Genomic DNA, 14,026 nt, shown 5'->3' with positions numbered 1-14,026 from the left:
CTTGGACTTCTAATAGAACTGCTCGGGTCTTGATAGATTGAGTGGGGAAGTTCATGAGATCTTTCTAGAGGGTTATCAAGAATAACTTTTATCCAATGACCTTTTCCCTCTCTGTCGGTGTCTGTGTATTCTCTTGTTCCGATTAACCCAGCCAAATCTTTTTTCTTGTTTTGTATCTATATCTACGCCGGGATCCGGAGTCGAGGCTGATCCTCTTGCTGTAGTCCTGTGTCTTGGATCCTCTATCCCGAGTTCTGGATTAAGTCGTGGACGTTTCGGGTCGTGGCTGAACCTGTCTCTGCGGTCCTCCCTTGGGTCTCGCCATGCTGCTTCCCTGATGGCTTCCTCAGGATTGTAGCTGACATCCTCGTGGATTCATCTTCTTATTACAGACACATGCATTTCCTAATATTCGGTCTATATGCTGTAAAATGTATTATCTCTTCGATTTACACACGGCTTCTATTGCACGTCTGTCCGTCCTGGGAGAGGGATCCCTCCTCTGTTGCTCTCCCTGAGGTTTCTCCCATTTTTTCCCTTTAAACTGTGGGTTTTCTCTGGAAGTTTTTCCTTGTACGATGTGAGGGTCTAAGGACTGAGGGTCTAAGGACAGAGGGTGTCGTTTTTCTCATACTGATATTCTGAATCAATCGGTGTTGTTGTATTTGCTGTAAAGTGTCTCTACTGTAGGCTAATTTTATTATATGTACAGCACTTTGGATCGACCAAAAATCGTTTATAAATGTGCTATATAAATAAAACTTGATTTGATTTGATAACACTTTCACAGGAAAAACAAGCTGATAGATGTGAGATAAACTTCAGCTTTCTCACCTTCTTATCACAATGTCTGGTTTACAAAGAAAGAACGACAGAAAGACAGGGAAAAAAAGTTACTTAATAAGGTGAATGGCCCTAGGAAGTTCAAACAACTTTCACCATATATTTTTACAGAGCAATAAAATGTATCTCACACAGTTGTGTGTCTGGTTCAGGCTTGGACTCTAATGGTCTGTTTTTTTATACATCACATAAAACACCTGAGGGAAGAGTTAGTACCATGTGCCGGCCATGTGTGGACAGTTTTGTGAAGCTGCAGTGAATCCAGAAAATAAACAGCTACATCAAAACGGGAACTATGAGGGACTTGATTAATTCCTATCCATTTAGAATCTTTTTGGGATTTACAAGAGATAGACACAACCTGTGAGGCAGTGAATGGACCCTTCATACCTCTGCCAACAATAGTACTATGGACACATAGTCCACATGCTGAGACAGACCACCACCTTCAAAAAACTTACAAAAACTCACCTCTTCAATCTGGCTTTTAATGTGTGATTGTTTTTGTATTATTTGACTTTAACTTGAACTATATATGTATTTGTTGTTCCTTTATTTTATTTTATCTTCACTATATCTGTAAAGCGTCTTTGAGCACCTGTAAAAGCGCTAACAAATTAAATCTATTATTATTATACACAAAAACACTTTATTGTTAAATGCTCTGTTGTTAAACATGTTGAAAAGTACTATAAATTCTATATCTTTCACATTCACACACAACAAAATAAACTGATCCATACTGTGTGGTAGGTGCATTTTCATATTTTTAAAGTATCAATTGTATTTATTTCAAGCTCTTGTTAGTAGTTTTTCTCTACTTTTTGCTAATTAAAAAACCTGAAACATATCAAAATGAATCAAAACTCAGGTGGTGCTCAATGCAACATTGTATATTAAACCTGCACAAAGAATGTTTTGTTTTTGGTCAACTTCTCTGTCTGTTAGCAGCATTTAATACAAATTTAATAAGTCTTTCTGGCATGGATGGTCACAATAATCCACATGACATATTCATAATTTCTAAACTATGCAGTGCAGAATAAAATGCATTTTACGGATTTTTTTGGACCAACAATAATTTATTCAGAACACTTCTTCACCAAATGTTTGAATTGGTTCCTATTATTTGACATAAACTACCCTCATTATCGAATGCAATGTGCAATTGCAGCCAAACTAAGAATAGGCTGTCCAACAATCCTACAAAATTAGACTGCATTTAATTTGTCCATGAGTGGAAAGGAGGTAACCATTAGCAGATGTACGCTATAATTGGGGTTCTGAAATATTTGTATTAATTTCAGACTAGACTTCCAAAAAGCTTGCTAAAAGCGACATTTAATCTTTAGTTACAACCTTTGCTACTGTGTAACAGAAAGAATGCTCAAGTGTGGGTGAAATGTGTATTATTCAGTGAGTGTCAATCTATGTATGTGTTGAAAACTGATTCAACAAAACAAATAACACACGCTCCAAAGATGTTAGCATTTTTTGTTCTGGAATTTGGAAATGAATTGAAGAGTATCCATCATGCAATGCTTAGAGGTAGAGGAAGCTCAGACATCTCTAAGTCCTTAGAACACATCTGTTTAAGGTTGCTTCTGTTCCTTCCTCCTGTTGATCCCCTTTCCTCTAAGTCTCAAACTAAAATGTTGTCCGCACCACTTCACAATGTAAAGAGCTTTTTTCCCCCCCGACTGTTTCTTGCTGGCGGTTATTTATATAGAAAACACTATACTTTTCTGAACGGTCATATGGAGGTTGAGGTAAAAAAACATTCTGCTTCATCTAGTAACTGTCTTGTGGTATGGTGCTTAGGGATGAGCAGGATGTGGTTAGTCTCCAGTCTCTAAGAAACTACTTTTCTCCCAAAGAAAACATTTACTTGAGGTAAACAAAAACAAAAAGGAAAGGAATACAGACAAAGGAGTGCTATTCTATAACTTTAAAGCTTGAATCACTTTAGCAATGCTAGTTCAAATTCCAAGGAACAAGCAGAAACATCTCAACAAAGTTTACAATGATATTTATGCAAATTTGAGCAAACCATTGTTTGGAGACTGTGAAACAGGAAATATGATTCGACAGGTATACAGAGTGCTGAGTCAGTCCTCTCTCACACACCCCTTATTCACACATCACTCCCATCCTCTTCCCATCCTCTTCTGCCTCACCAAATATGATTCGACAGGTATACAGAGTGCTGAGTCAGTCCTCTCTCACACACCCCTTATTCACACATCACTCCCATCCTCTTCTGCCTCACCTGCAAACAAAACATGTTAGTGCACGTAAAGAGCAGCCTCAGTACTTGCTTGAGTTTGAGGGTGTTGACGTGATCCAAATAGTTTTGACACTACAGTCCATTGCAGAGAAGGACAATGATAGGGTTACAGTGCTAACACTCTTCGTGCAATGTATGTAAACACCTAGCAGTCCAATTATAGTGGAGCTGAAAGGTGCCCTCATTAGCATTGTTTATTTTTAAATCCAAAGAGCAACAGAAACATAAAATAAATGTGTCCCTCTGAATATGGACCTTATTATCATGCAGAACTCAACATAAAACACAATAAAGTATGATGAATCTAATACCATGATAACATTTACTGGCCTATCAAAACAAATATGATTTGTGTGAAGGCTAAATGATTCGTTTGCAAAAATAAATTAAAGAAAGAAACAAAGTAACCTTCAGGCATGTGGATGTGGTTTGGGAGGGTGTGGGATGCCATTTCATTTCCAGGGTGCTGTGTGCTGTTCATTAAATGTTGAGCCCTCTCATTAGTACAAACACTATCAGCAGGGGAAACGGGGTGTCAAGTTCCAGGTTGAGTGTACAAAAATGTCAATTAAAAGCACATATACCAGAGGAGAAGAGAACTGCTTGCTAATGCGCTTTTAACAGAATCATGTAGAACAAGCTCTTCTTCCGGCAGTTTTGTCCAAACACGTTTACCTCTTTTCTTAATAAATGTAGGAGTGTAACGGTTCACAGAAGTCACGGTTCGGTTCATACCTCGGTTTGGGGGTCACGGTTCTGTACGGGTTCGGTACAACAAGGAAAAGCAAAGAAAAGTCCCAAATGCATAATTTTTTTGCTGTTATTTATTTAACAGTAGTGCAAGTTTTGGTATGAAAATAAGGAACTCTAACATTTGGAATCATTAACTGTATTACACAGTTAAAAACAAACCACAAACAGTAACACACAAACTCAGATGGCCATATTATTTATAATGGCTGATGTCAAACAAAAAGGTTAAATAAGCTGTACAACTAAAAAGAATGTCTTTAAAATATTAAAATAAATAATAAGAAAGTGTTTCAATCACAATCAATAAAAGGCAATACAGAACTGTATAACATCTCCTGATATCAAAATATAAAATAAATACAATGATAAATATATAACAAAATAAAATCTGTACCTTTAGGAGCAATGTCTTGGCATAATGGCCTCACACACTCACAAGTTAATTACACATGTTAGACAAAGGTACTCAAGCTTTACTCTATTTTCAAGTTTTTCTTCAAAAAGAAGAGCAATACCGCCCCCTGAATTATATATAGTGTAATACTTAGTGATGGCAAAATGAAGCTTTGAATGAAGCGTCGAACCACTTGGACGGAAATAGGTTCATTTCTCGAAGCTTCAGTTACAGCGACCTCTCCTGGCGAAGTGCAAGGCTGCAGTGGGTTTAACGTATCTTTGCCTTGAAAAATATTCGATGCACACACTCACACTAAGACTGAATATCATGTTCTATTTGCAATTAAAGATTGATAATTGTGTGTATTGGGTGATTGAGAAGAGACTAGAGAGTGCTAGACATGTTTTTGGGCCTTTTATCAGTTATTAAAGTTGAAAAGCAATGATTAAAATACGTCCATTCCGGGATTTGAACCAGCTGCGCGGAGGACATCGCCGCATTCGGGCCGCCGGCTCTACCCACTGGGCTATCTATTACTTGAAATATAGAACTGTTTTTATATTACTGATAATTGTCTTTTTGTTCACAACTTCTCCACATTTCGAAATGTTTCCCGAGCCAGAACGACCTATCTTTCTTCCTGGCTTGCTCTATAATGATATCAAATGCAATACCAACAACAACTCAACAGCAACAACGCAAACTACGACAACAACCCACACATTGTGCATTGTTTAGAGCGGTCATAAAGTGTTGAAGCACTCAAGTTTGAAACTGTTTCAACCTGTCAGAATCGAGACGAGGCAGTGCATTGAATCGCGTGAATGGACCGTGAACCAGTCAAGTGATTCATTCAGGAAATGAAGCAGTTGCTGCTTCGGACGTCACATGTCACGTGATTTGAAGCAGTTGCTGCTTCGGACGTCATATGTCACGTGATTTGAAGCAAGCTTCGAAGCACTGCTACTATGGAATAGGAAGTCCAGGGTTGAAGCTCCGTTCGAAGCTTCAGTGTCAAACTGCCATCACTAGTAATACTGCCCTGAGTGACAGACTTTTTTCCCACTCGTAAAAAAAGGCGTATTCGTCGTGTGACTGCATGTGCCGAACCGTGACGTCCGAACCGTGACAAATACGGATACCGTTACACCCCTAGAGGGATGTGCTTCACCTACCACACAACACAGAGGCCTCTCCCAGGAAAACAACAGTATAACAGCTTTTGGTTTACTGTTGTAAACACACTCTTCCTGCTGGGAAGTTTCCGTGCCACAGGGAATGCCATGTTCTCTGGAAGCCTCATCAACATCGTCAATTTAATTAGTTTAACTGGGATTACTGCAGCCCACAGACAGTCTGAAGAAATTATTACAAATGGTGCTTTTGCCAGCAACCATTCCCTTTCCTCCTAACTCAAGATGATGATATTAAACTACGGTGGGAATGATTTGGCTGATATACAACAAACACAGAAGAGCATGCGCTTTAGATAAAACATCACAATACTATGTAGTCATAAAAACAGCACAAGTCATCTGTATGATTTTATTAGATAGTTTACAATATGAAAATACTTTTTTAGTAAAAAAATAACCAACACATTTGTGGCAAATTAGTGGTCTGCCAGGTAGCCATATCAAAGGCAAAAGTAAATTATAGTTGACGAAACAATCTCCACTCAAAAGCTGGTTCTGGAGCTTTTAACTTTATCAACAATCTTCACAGTGGACTTTTAAGGATGCAAAACCCCAAAAATGCTCAGAATAATGGCAAGTTAAATACATCTACATGACGACAGAGCTAACTTCTTCTGCTGATGAAGAAAGTGTAGTAAGGATACGCTCAAGTGGACCTTGAGTGGAGGTCAAAGGCAATTTTAGTATTAAGTACCCCCCCCCCTTTAACACTTTAGTGCATTCCAGAACAGGATTATGCTGCCAGTCTAGTGACCTTACTTATGTAAACTAGGTTATGATTTTTTTCTGAAAAATCTCAATAACTATATATTTATGATATAGAGTACAAGCTAAATAATACTTAATTCTGTTCTGAAAACAACTTTCTTGCAACACAATGGTCATTACACTTTTCTGTAAAACCCCAATTCCTAAAATGAAGGGTTTGAGTCTCAGGAGCCAAAGTGACACCTGAATTAACTCAAGTGTTCAAATCTTCATATATGCAACAAACAAAAATAACTTTCCTTAGTATTATTCCAACTAAAGGCCTAAGCTATTGGTTACTTTGTTAAGTGCTTGAGTTGTAGTTTTATTAAGCATACAAATAATGGTTTGCTTAAAAACAAATGTACTATTTCATCTAATAAGCTATCTCTTAAATCAGCAGAAGTTAGATCTTTTTCAAATCTGACAGTCCAACTCTTTTCTGGCGGCTTCATAGCAGCTTTTATCTTCCTTTTGGCAAGTATCACAGAAATGGTCCGATACTGATCCTTTGACTTTCCATTTTATGAAACATTTTTGTTTAATTCCATTTGGATGCCAACATTCTGAGAAAATATTCTCTTTTCTTTTAACCCTTTCAGATACATTCAGAAGATAATAAAGTTGCATGACAGACAGAACCATGTTAAACATTATTTACAGTCCAACGTTCAGGCTTCGTACAGTGGAGTAACAGTGCCATCCTTCCACTCAATCAGGATTTCTCCTCGTTGTAAAGTCGGGGTGGAGTGTGGGAACCGCATTGCATGCTGGGTCAGCGGGGCTCTTTCACTGAGCACCGGGGACCCAGGGACAATCGCCTCTGGCCTCGGTGTGTATGACTTCAAAACACACACCACCTTCTTCCTTCTGTCACAGCAAGACAGAAAAGGGCAGAAAGTTGGCGGTGGTAAAACATGTGGCTTTGTACCAGAGCTCTTTGAAATATATTGCCCTATTTATTCTATCCAATGTTTGTCAATGTCTTATGTGTACTATTATTATTGGCATATATGATATGATTAATCATTTATATATTTGTTTTATTACCCTAAAATGTCTATAGAGACCAATGTATTTGACCTGCAATGACGTGAAAATAGAAATAAACAAGCAATTCTAGCTTCAGAGAAACTGTTACAGGTCAAATGTTTTCTATTTGACCATTTAATTATTAATGGATAAGCAAAAATAAAATACATTTATGTTATTTTGGTTTACTGATTAATTATCAAGTTAGCATTTCAAAAGTAAATCAATATGCATTTGATCAAATCCCTTGTGTGTGTGTGTGTGTGTGTGTGTGTGTGTGTGTGTGTGTGTGTGTGTGTGTGTGTGTGTGTGTGTGTGTGTGTTTAGCACTCACCTATTGGAGTAAACACTGAGGATAAGAATGAGAGTCCCCAGGACCAGAGCCAAAGAGCTTAGTACCAACATGGTTATCTTCCAGCTCATTCCTGTATACATATACAAAGACCAAGCCACACATCATTCATTTGACCAAACCCACATTGCATTGCATTTGTTAACATTTATGTCAAGACTCTGACCCTGCAAATAAAAGCCCATTGAAACTCCTTTACAAAGACTGCAACACACCCACTATATACTCTGCTCTCAAATCAACAGTCATCCATCTCCACCTAGAGGTGAAAAACAACTACATCTGTACTGAAGAAGGAAATGACAACTTCAGTGCTAAGAGAATCAGACTGCACTAACATAATGTGACAGCCTATGTTTCAAAGCAACTTTATTTATAACACAGACAATTGAATGCTATACAATTAAAAATAAATAAAAGTAATAACTCCATCAGGATCTGAACCTCACGTCACTTGAACAGTTTCTTCCCCTCTGCTACCGCCTCATCAACAAGGACCAGGACCCCCACTGAGAGTGACTGTTTATCCACCCCACAAACATTATGCATTACATAATACACATCATGTGAAGAACATGTTGTTCTTTTTTTCTTAATACTGGGAGCCATGTTCATGCTCAGCTCCGTGTTTTAGTTTTACGGTTCTGTTTAAAATTAAATACTTGTCTTTATTAATGCTAAACAGTTTCTTAAAAATACTAATTGATATTATTGTCATATGTTTGACCTACTATTGCAACTTATTTTTCTTATATCGTTAACATTTGCACCACCAGACACTAAAGCAAATTCCTTGTATGTTTAATCCTACCTGGCAATAAACTTGATTCTGATTCCTGTCCAAAATAAAAATCACATTTCCTAAGAAGGATGTTTCAATCTGTGTAATTAAACAGCTTTGGTAAAGGATGGTCCGGAGTTCCTGTTGCTAAAGGACATAGGAAAGGTAGCATTGATGCACCTTTTCCTTGACATTTAGATCATTTGAATGGCTTTTATCATGTAATAATTTCACCCAGTTGGAAACCTTCCTCAGCTAAATGGACTAATGACTTCAGATACTTCTATGCTTCTATGTCAGCCTACATTAAATGATGTGTTACCAAACTTACCATAGTCCATACTAAAGAAAATCATGGTGGGATCTTCAGGAGATTTGGTGCTCAGGGATGAATGATGATATGTTTGCGAGGCCATTAAACCTTCAACTGGAAGTGGAGAAAAAAGGGAACATGTTACAACGAATCAACTCAACTAAAAGCAAGGACTAAAACTGAACATCCTAAGTTGAATTGATATGCCTTTTGACCAAAGAAGCTACAGTAGTGTCTGTCCATCTTTATTAGTGAGACAGAAGTCAGTTAATCCAGGACCAGCTTGATGTAAAAACAAGATGGATCACATTTCAATGATGCAAATTCATGGCCTGTCTAGCTGCCTTTTTAGGGAAATATTGATCAGTCAAGAGTCTGGTGAATAAATCAGATCCTTAGGCTACAAGTAGGCATTTTGTAATAAAAATCTAGAGGCCATGGCAAAATACATCAGATATCAAATATAGAACATGGAATATCTTTTAAAAGGTGTCATGAGCTTAGTTTTTGTGTTTATAGATTTCTGTTTTATTTGGAAATGTATTTCCTCTTTGTGTCTTGTCTGGTTTTACTTCCTGTGTTTGCCCCCCTGGGCCTGATTATGTTCACCTGCTGCCCCTGTGTGTGATCTCCCCTCCCCAGCTGTGTCTTGTTTTGGTGATTGTCTTGTGTGTATTTAGGCCTGTCTTCCCCCAGTGTTCTCTTTCAGTTGTTGTTTCCTTGGTGTGGTTCCTAGTCTCTTGTCGGCATGTTCTACATTTCCCTCGTTTAGTTTTTTGAGTCTTCCCGGTTGGTTGCTAGTTTTTTTTTTTTTTACCTAACCTGAGGCCTGTACTACGAAGCAGGATTTTCGCTTAGCCGGCAAACTTCAGGAAAAACTTGGGGTTTCCGGTCTTACGACGCTGGTTCTCTTTTTAGCGGGCTAGATCTCTATGGTAACTTATGCTAAGCGGCTAACCTGCCCCGGAGCAGGTTAGGTTGCAGGCTAAGAGCTCAACTCAGTGAAAGCACTGCCTGCTGACCAATCAGAGCTCCGTGTGCGGAGTTTAAAGCTATCAATTCATATTACAGGAAAAAGGTTTAAACTGCCGTTGCAGGAAAGACGGCCAGCAAAAATCACAGACTGTGTGAACGTGAACATTAATAGAATATCACCTCCCATCTTCAGAGCAATCTGACTATTATAACATTAGCGTTAAGAAAGCTTAATTAAATATCTGCCACAACATAAGTAACCGGATCAGAGTAACATTAAGTACAGTCCGCGGCATATCACATCATAATGTATCATATATCTCCTTATCTGAGTCAGCTGAGCCGTATCGGGCCGTGCAACACTCACAGTGTCACATACTGTATGCAGAAGTATTATTTTAAGCAACACATTAAGTTGACGAAACACTCGAGACAAATGTAATTAAAGTCAGATCGTGTTTTAGACGGAGCAGTGATATCATAAATCTGTTAATGTACGCATTCAAACACTTTTTCTTTTACCAGCTATATTCACCTTGCAGGTGCAGCTATGTGGCTTTGATCCTGGATAAAGTGTTTAAGTCATGGATGTTTAAAGTTTAACTTCTTCATATTTGTCTAATATTATAGTTCACTTTTCATTCAGGAAGTATGACGCTACGCTGTCAGTACGCTTGTCCATGTTTGTGATTGGTCGAATGCTCCAGATACCACTGCTTTCATGTGAACGCGCACCTAACTAGATAGGACACGGCTGGCTTGAGCGATCCACTTGATAACCAGCGTCGTAGTACAGTTTAGCGAGAGCGCGTATGTTTTAGATTAGGCCAACCGGCTAACTCAAACATATCCAGGTTAGGTTGAACCAGCTTCGTAGTACAGGCCTCTGGTCCTCCAGTTTTGTTGTGTTTATTTTGTACCAGCTTTTTATTTAATCAAGGTTGCCTTTTGTTACACTCTTTCATACTGTGTTTCAGTCCTGCCTTCCTTACCGTCCCAGTGACAAAAAGGTATGTGTAGTTTGAATGTTTGTGCCCATGGACTACTGTTTGCACACATTTGTTTAAATGCTAATCATTGTGCAAAATGGTTAAAACTTGCAAATGTTTAAAAACGTTGACAAATGTAACCCATCAAAATGAATGGGAAGAGGGGAATCCTGGAAAGGCTTCTGCTCAGAGGTCATCAGACTGTGGCTGTACTGGGTAGCTTCCAGGTGTGTATGTGAACTATGCGAATGTGATGAGGGCGTTGCTGAAAGAGCGCTCTGCCCTCCATTAAGTGAAAGCCCCCGCTGAATAAATAAGAGAAAAATAAGCTTTGAGGAACAGCAACCTTTTCAATGTAAGAACAATTACTAAATGTATTATCCTTTTCAAATGTAGTGTTTACTTTGAGTTTTGACATAATAATTGAATGCACCACCAAGTTTGGAAATGGTCACTGATTTGCATCCAGACAAACAAAACTACTATTTTTTTACTATTCATTATTTTCAAAAATAGACCATCAATGTAAATCATACTGGCATGACTGATTACAACGGCTAGCTAGAGAGTATTTATACGCTTTGAACAGAGTTTCCGTTAGAATCTTTTTTCGCCGGTCAACATGTCCGTTAAAGTTTAAATCTTCCCGACAGAATGAGAAAAGTGCCGGTCAAAGGTCTTCTTTGTTATTTATTGAGCTTTTAAACAAATTGATAACGACTCTATATCATAATATAAGAATAATAAACGGAGCCTCTCTTTTCCTCCCCCTCTCCTGACAGCCCGTCAGTATCCGTCTCATGCAGCTGGCTGATCCAGTAATGAGTGACCCGACAGTAAAAATAAACATATTTATAACTAGTTTAGAAATAGCTAAGTGTGATGATCTAACTTGAATTGTGTGTTTTGCTCCGCTCACCGGTCCATCAAAGCGGGCGGAGCGGCAGGTGATCATGCAGAGCTGCGTCTCTCCGTCAGCAGCAGCTGATCTCTAATCTCTCTCTCCTGTCCGATTAGACTTCACTCGCGTGTATGTCCATATCGATCAGATCTAGCTAGTAGGGATGCCAGCGATTATTCGATTTTTCGAATATTTGTTACAGTCTCCATAATCGAAAAAAAAATGTTTTAATTCGATTTAATTTATATATATTTTTATTATTATTTATGTTCTTCTTTTTTTCCTGGCTTAATTTCAACCAAAATATAGACTAATGCTAATAATAGTATTAATAATTGTAAATGGCCATTGGTCACACCACCAGTTTGTTTTACTGTAAACTTGGAGGAGGACCAGCAGCGCAGCCTGCACTGCGCTGCTACACACCGACCCCGCCCCCCCCTCTCCATCACACGTGCGATTGATTTATTGGTAATCAATTCATATTCGCCAGGGCTGTCCGATTTTCGAATTTGATCATGGTCAGTTTCTGGCATCCCTACTACTGTTGCTAGTTCTAGCTAATGATATGATTGCCTGCGTATCAATGGACACCTAAACAATAAGCGACATTTTGAGAGAGATTTGACGGTCTTCAGCATATTTTACCGGTCATAGTCCGGTAATTACCGGCTAACGGAAACTCTGGCTTTGAACTCATATAATTGAAAATAGTGTCAAGTAGCCTAGTTCCAAAATTAGTAACAAAGGAGGGTTTTATCTAGTCGCTGGTTATCTCTTTACGGAGGTTTTTGCCACTTTTATCAGTCACATAATGTTAGAAGACAACACACTAAACTACTGTTAGTGAGATACTTTTAGGTCCTTACATGGTTCAGCCTGTCTGCGTATATCAGACATGGCACTTGGAACAATCCTGTGTTCCAATGATTTCCCCAGGTTGTGGTGAAATTGGTGTTGGTTGTGTTTGATGTCTCTCCCTTTGCACAATGTCTGGTTGTCAAGTGTCCGCCACCTGCTGCCAGGCTTGTAAATAAAACGAGGCAGAAAAAAATCGGGCTGGATTAGACATATTTTAGGTTTAATCTCTTGGTATAGAGAGGGTTTGTTATAAGATATCAATATTTCTTCCCAATTTGCAATAAGTAATATAATTAATGTACTAACATCAGATGTTTTGTCTCATGGAGCAGGTCCTCCTCCTGTTATACCATTCTTACCTGCTTATGTTCCCTTGAAAGAAAGACCAAAGTGGATTCTTGTGTGGCACTCAGGTGCAGCCCCCTCCCCATCAAAGTGAGGTGGCCCCTCTTGGAACAGGACCACGCCTGGTTGCTTGCCTCTCTGCCTATATCCTCCACTGCCTCTCCAGCAGCAGCTTTGCCAATTTCAGCGAGAAAGACGCAGGACTGCAGGCGCACACCTTCATACTGCTCTCCAGGTGCAGTCAGACACTCCCCGGTGTGGTGGTTGCTTAGAGCCTGGCTCTGTGGGAGCCAGCGCCATTCCTGTAAGGCTGAAAATGGGCTGCATTCACCCAGAGATACTCTCCCTCCCGAAGATCCTTCCTGAACCTGCAGACATTTACCCAGCAGCTTGTTCTGAATTTTCAAGCCAGACGCCTCTGTGGAAGGGACATTAAACAAAAAGCATTGTTTAAAAATAGTATTACAACTCATATAGGCTACCTCTCAGCCAGGTAATGTCACCCACCAACATTTTTAGAAACGTGTTCCACCTCCCTATAATTCAGAGGTAAATCATGTAGTTTTACTCCACTACATTATCGTTACACCTTTAGTTACCTTACATATTTCAATTATTGATAGGAAATATAATCAAGACTTTACCCGGAGGAACATTCACAACATACAAAGTAAATGAAACTGGCTGCACCTGTAGCCTACGAGCTGCGATAAACACATTAGTAGTAGAGTCCTACTTCTTCTACCTCTGGCCTACTTCAACACATTGTATGTATTTAAGTAGCGATAAATCCACTCGTAGCTCACTTACATCACTACATTCTTCTTCTGAAAGATACAGGAAAGACGATTTAACGTTGACTAAACGGGTTTAGTTTTTGTCAACAAAGATAACTCTAGCTAGCTAACGTTAGCTCAGACTTGGGAAGTGTTGACACGATAAACACAACGCAACTATTTCGACTGCAGGTGAAAATGACCCTTTTCCTTGGATTGGAATCGCTTTCTTCTCGGTTTAGTAATCTAGAATATAAATCACACAACTAACTGCGTTAAAAAGTTCAGTAGTAGGCCTACCTGCAAGCTAAAGGTTAACTTTCTTAACATTACCTTTGTAAATTACGAAGACGAGCAAATGGACACACAGCAGCATTCTTCCCATGGTGATGGCGACTGTCACAGGCACAGATAGTTTGGGGTCTTCAGTGGCAATACAGCCTGCATCTATTCAGCAACAGTAGCAAGTGCAAGTGGG

The 14,026-nt window shown here is 39.0% G+C and overlaps 1 protein-coding gene across 1 annotated transcript; it reads right to left on the bottom strand.

Annotated features, from left to right (window-relative positions):
* Positions 1–5,800: 5,800 nt before the first annotated feature.
* LOC117562462 lies at positions 5,801–14,026 on the bottom strand. Its single transcript, XM_034240289.1, has 6 exons — positions 13,882–14,026; positions 12,787–13,190; positions 12,436–12,592; positions 8,720–8,815; positions 7,590–7,680; positions 5,801–7,093 (listed from the first exon to the last, which is right to left on the bottom strand). The coding sequence occupies exons 1-6, from the start codon at positions 13,931–13,933 to the stop codon at positions 6,895–6,897; spliced, it is 999 nt and encodes a 332-aa protein (XP_034096180.1). The 5' UTR covers positions 13,934–14,026; the 3' UTR covers positions 5,801–6,894.

This window comes from Gymnodraco acuticeps, unplaced genomic scaffold, assembly GCF_902827175.1.
Source record: "Gymnodraco acuticeps unplaced genomic scaffold, fGymAcu1.1, whole genome shotgun sequence".
Classification (NCBI taxonomy): domain Eukaryota; kingdom Metazoa; phylum Chordata; class Actinopteri; order Perciformes; family Bathydraconidae; genus Gymnodraco; species Gymnodraco acuticeps.
The sequence above is the reverse complement of the archived record's forward strand: the minus strand, read 5'-3'. Positions and strand labels throughout refer to the sequence as shown.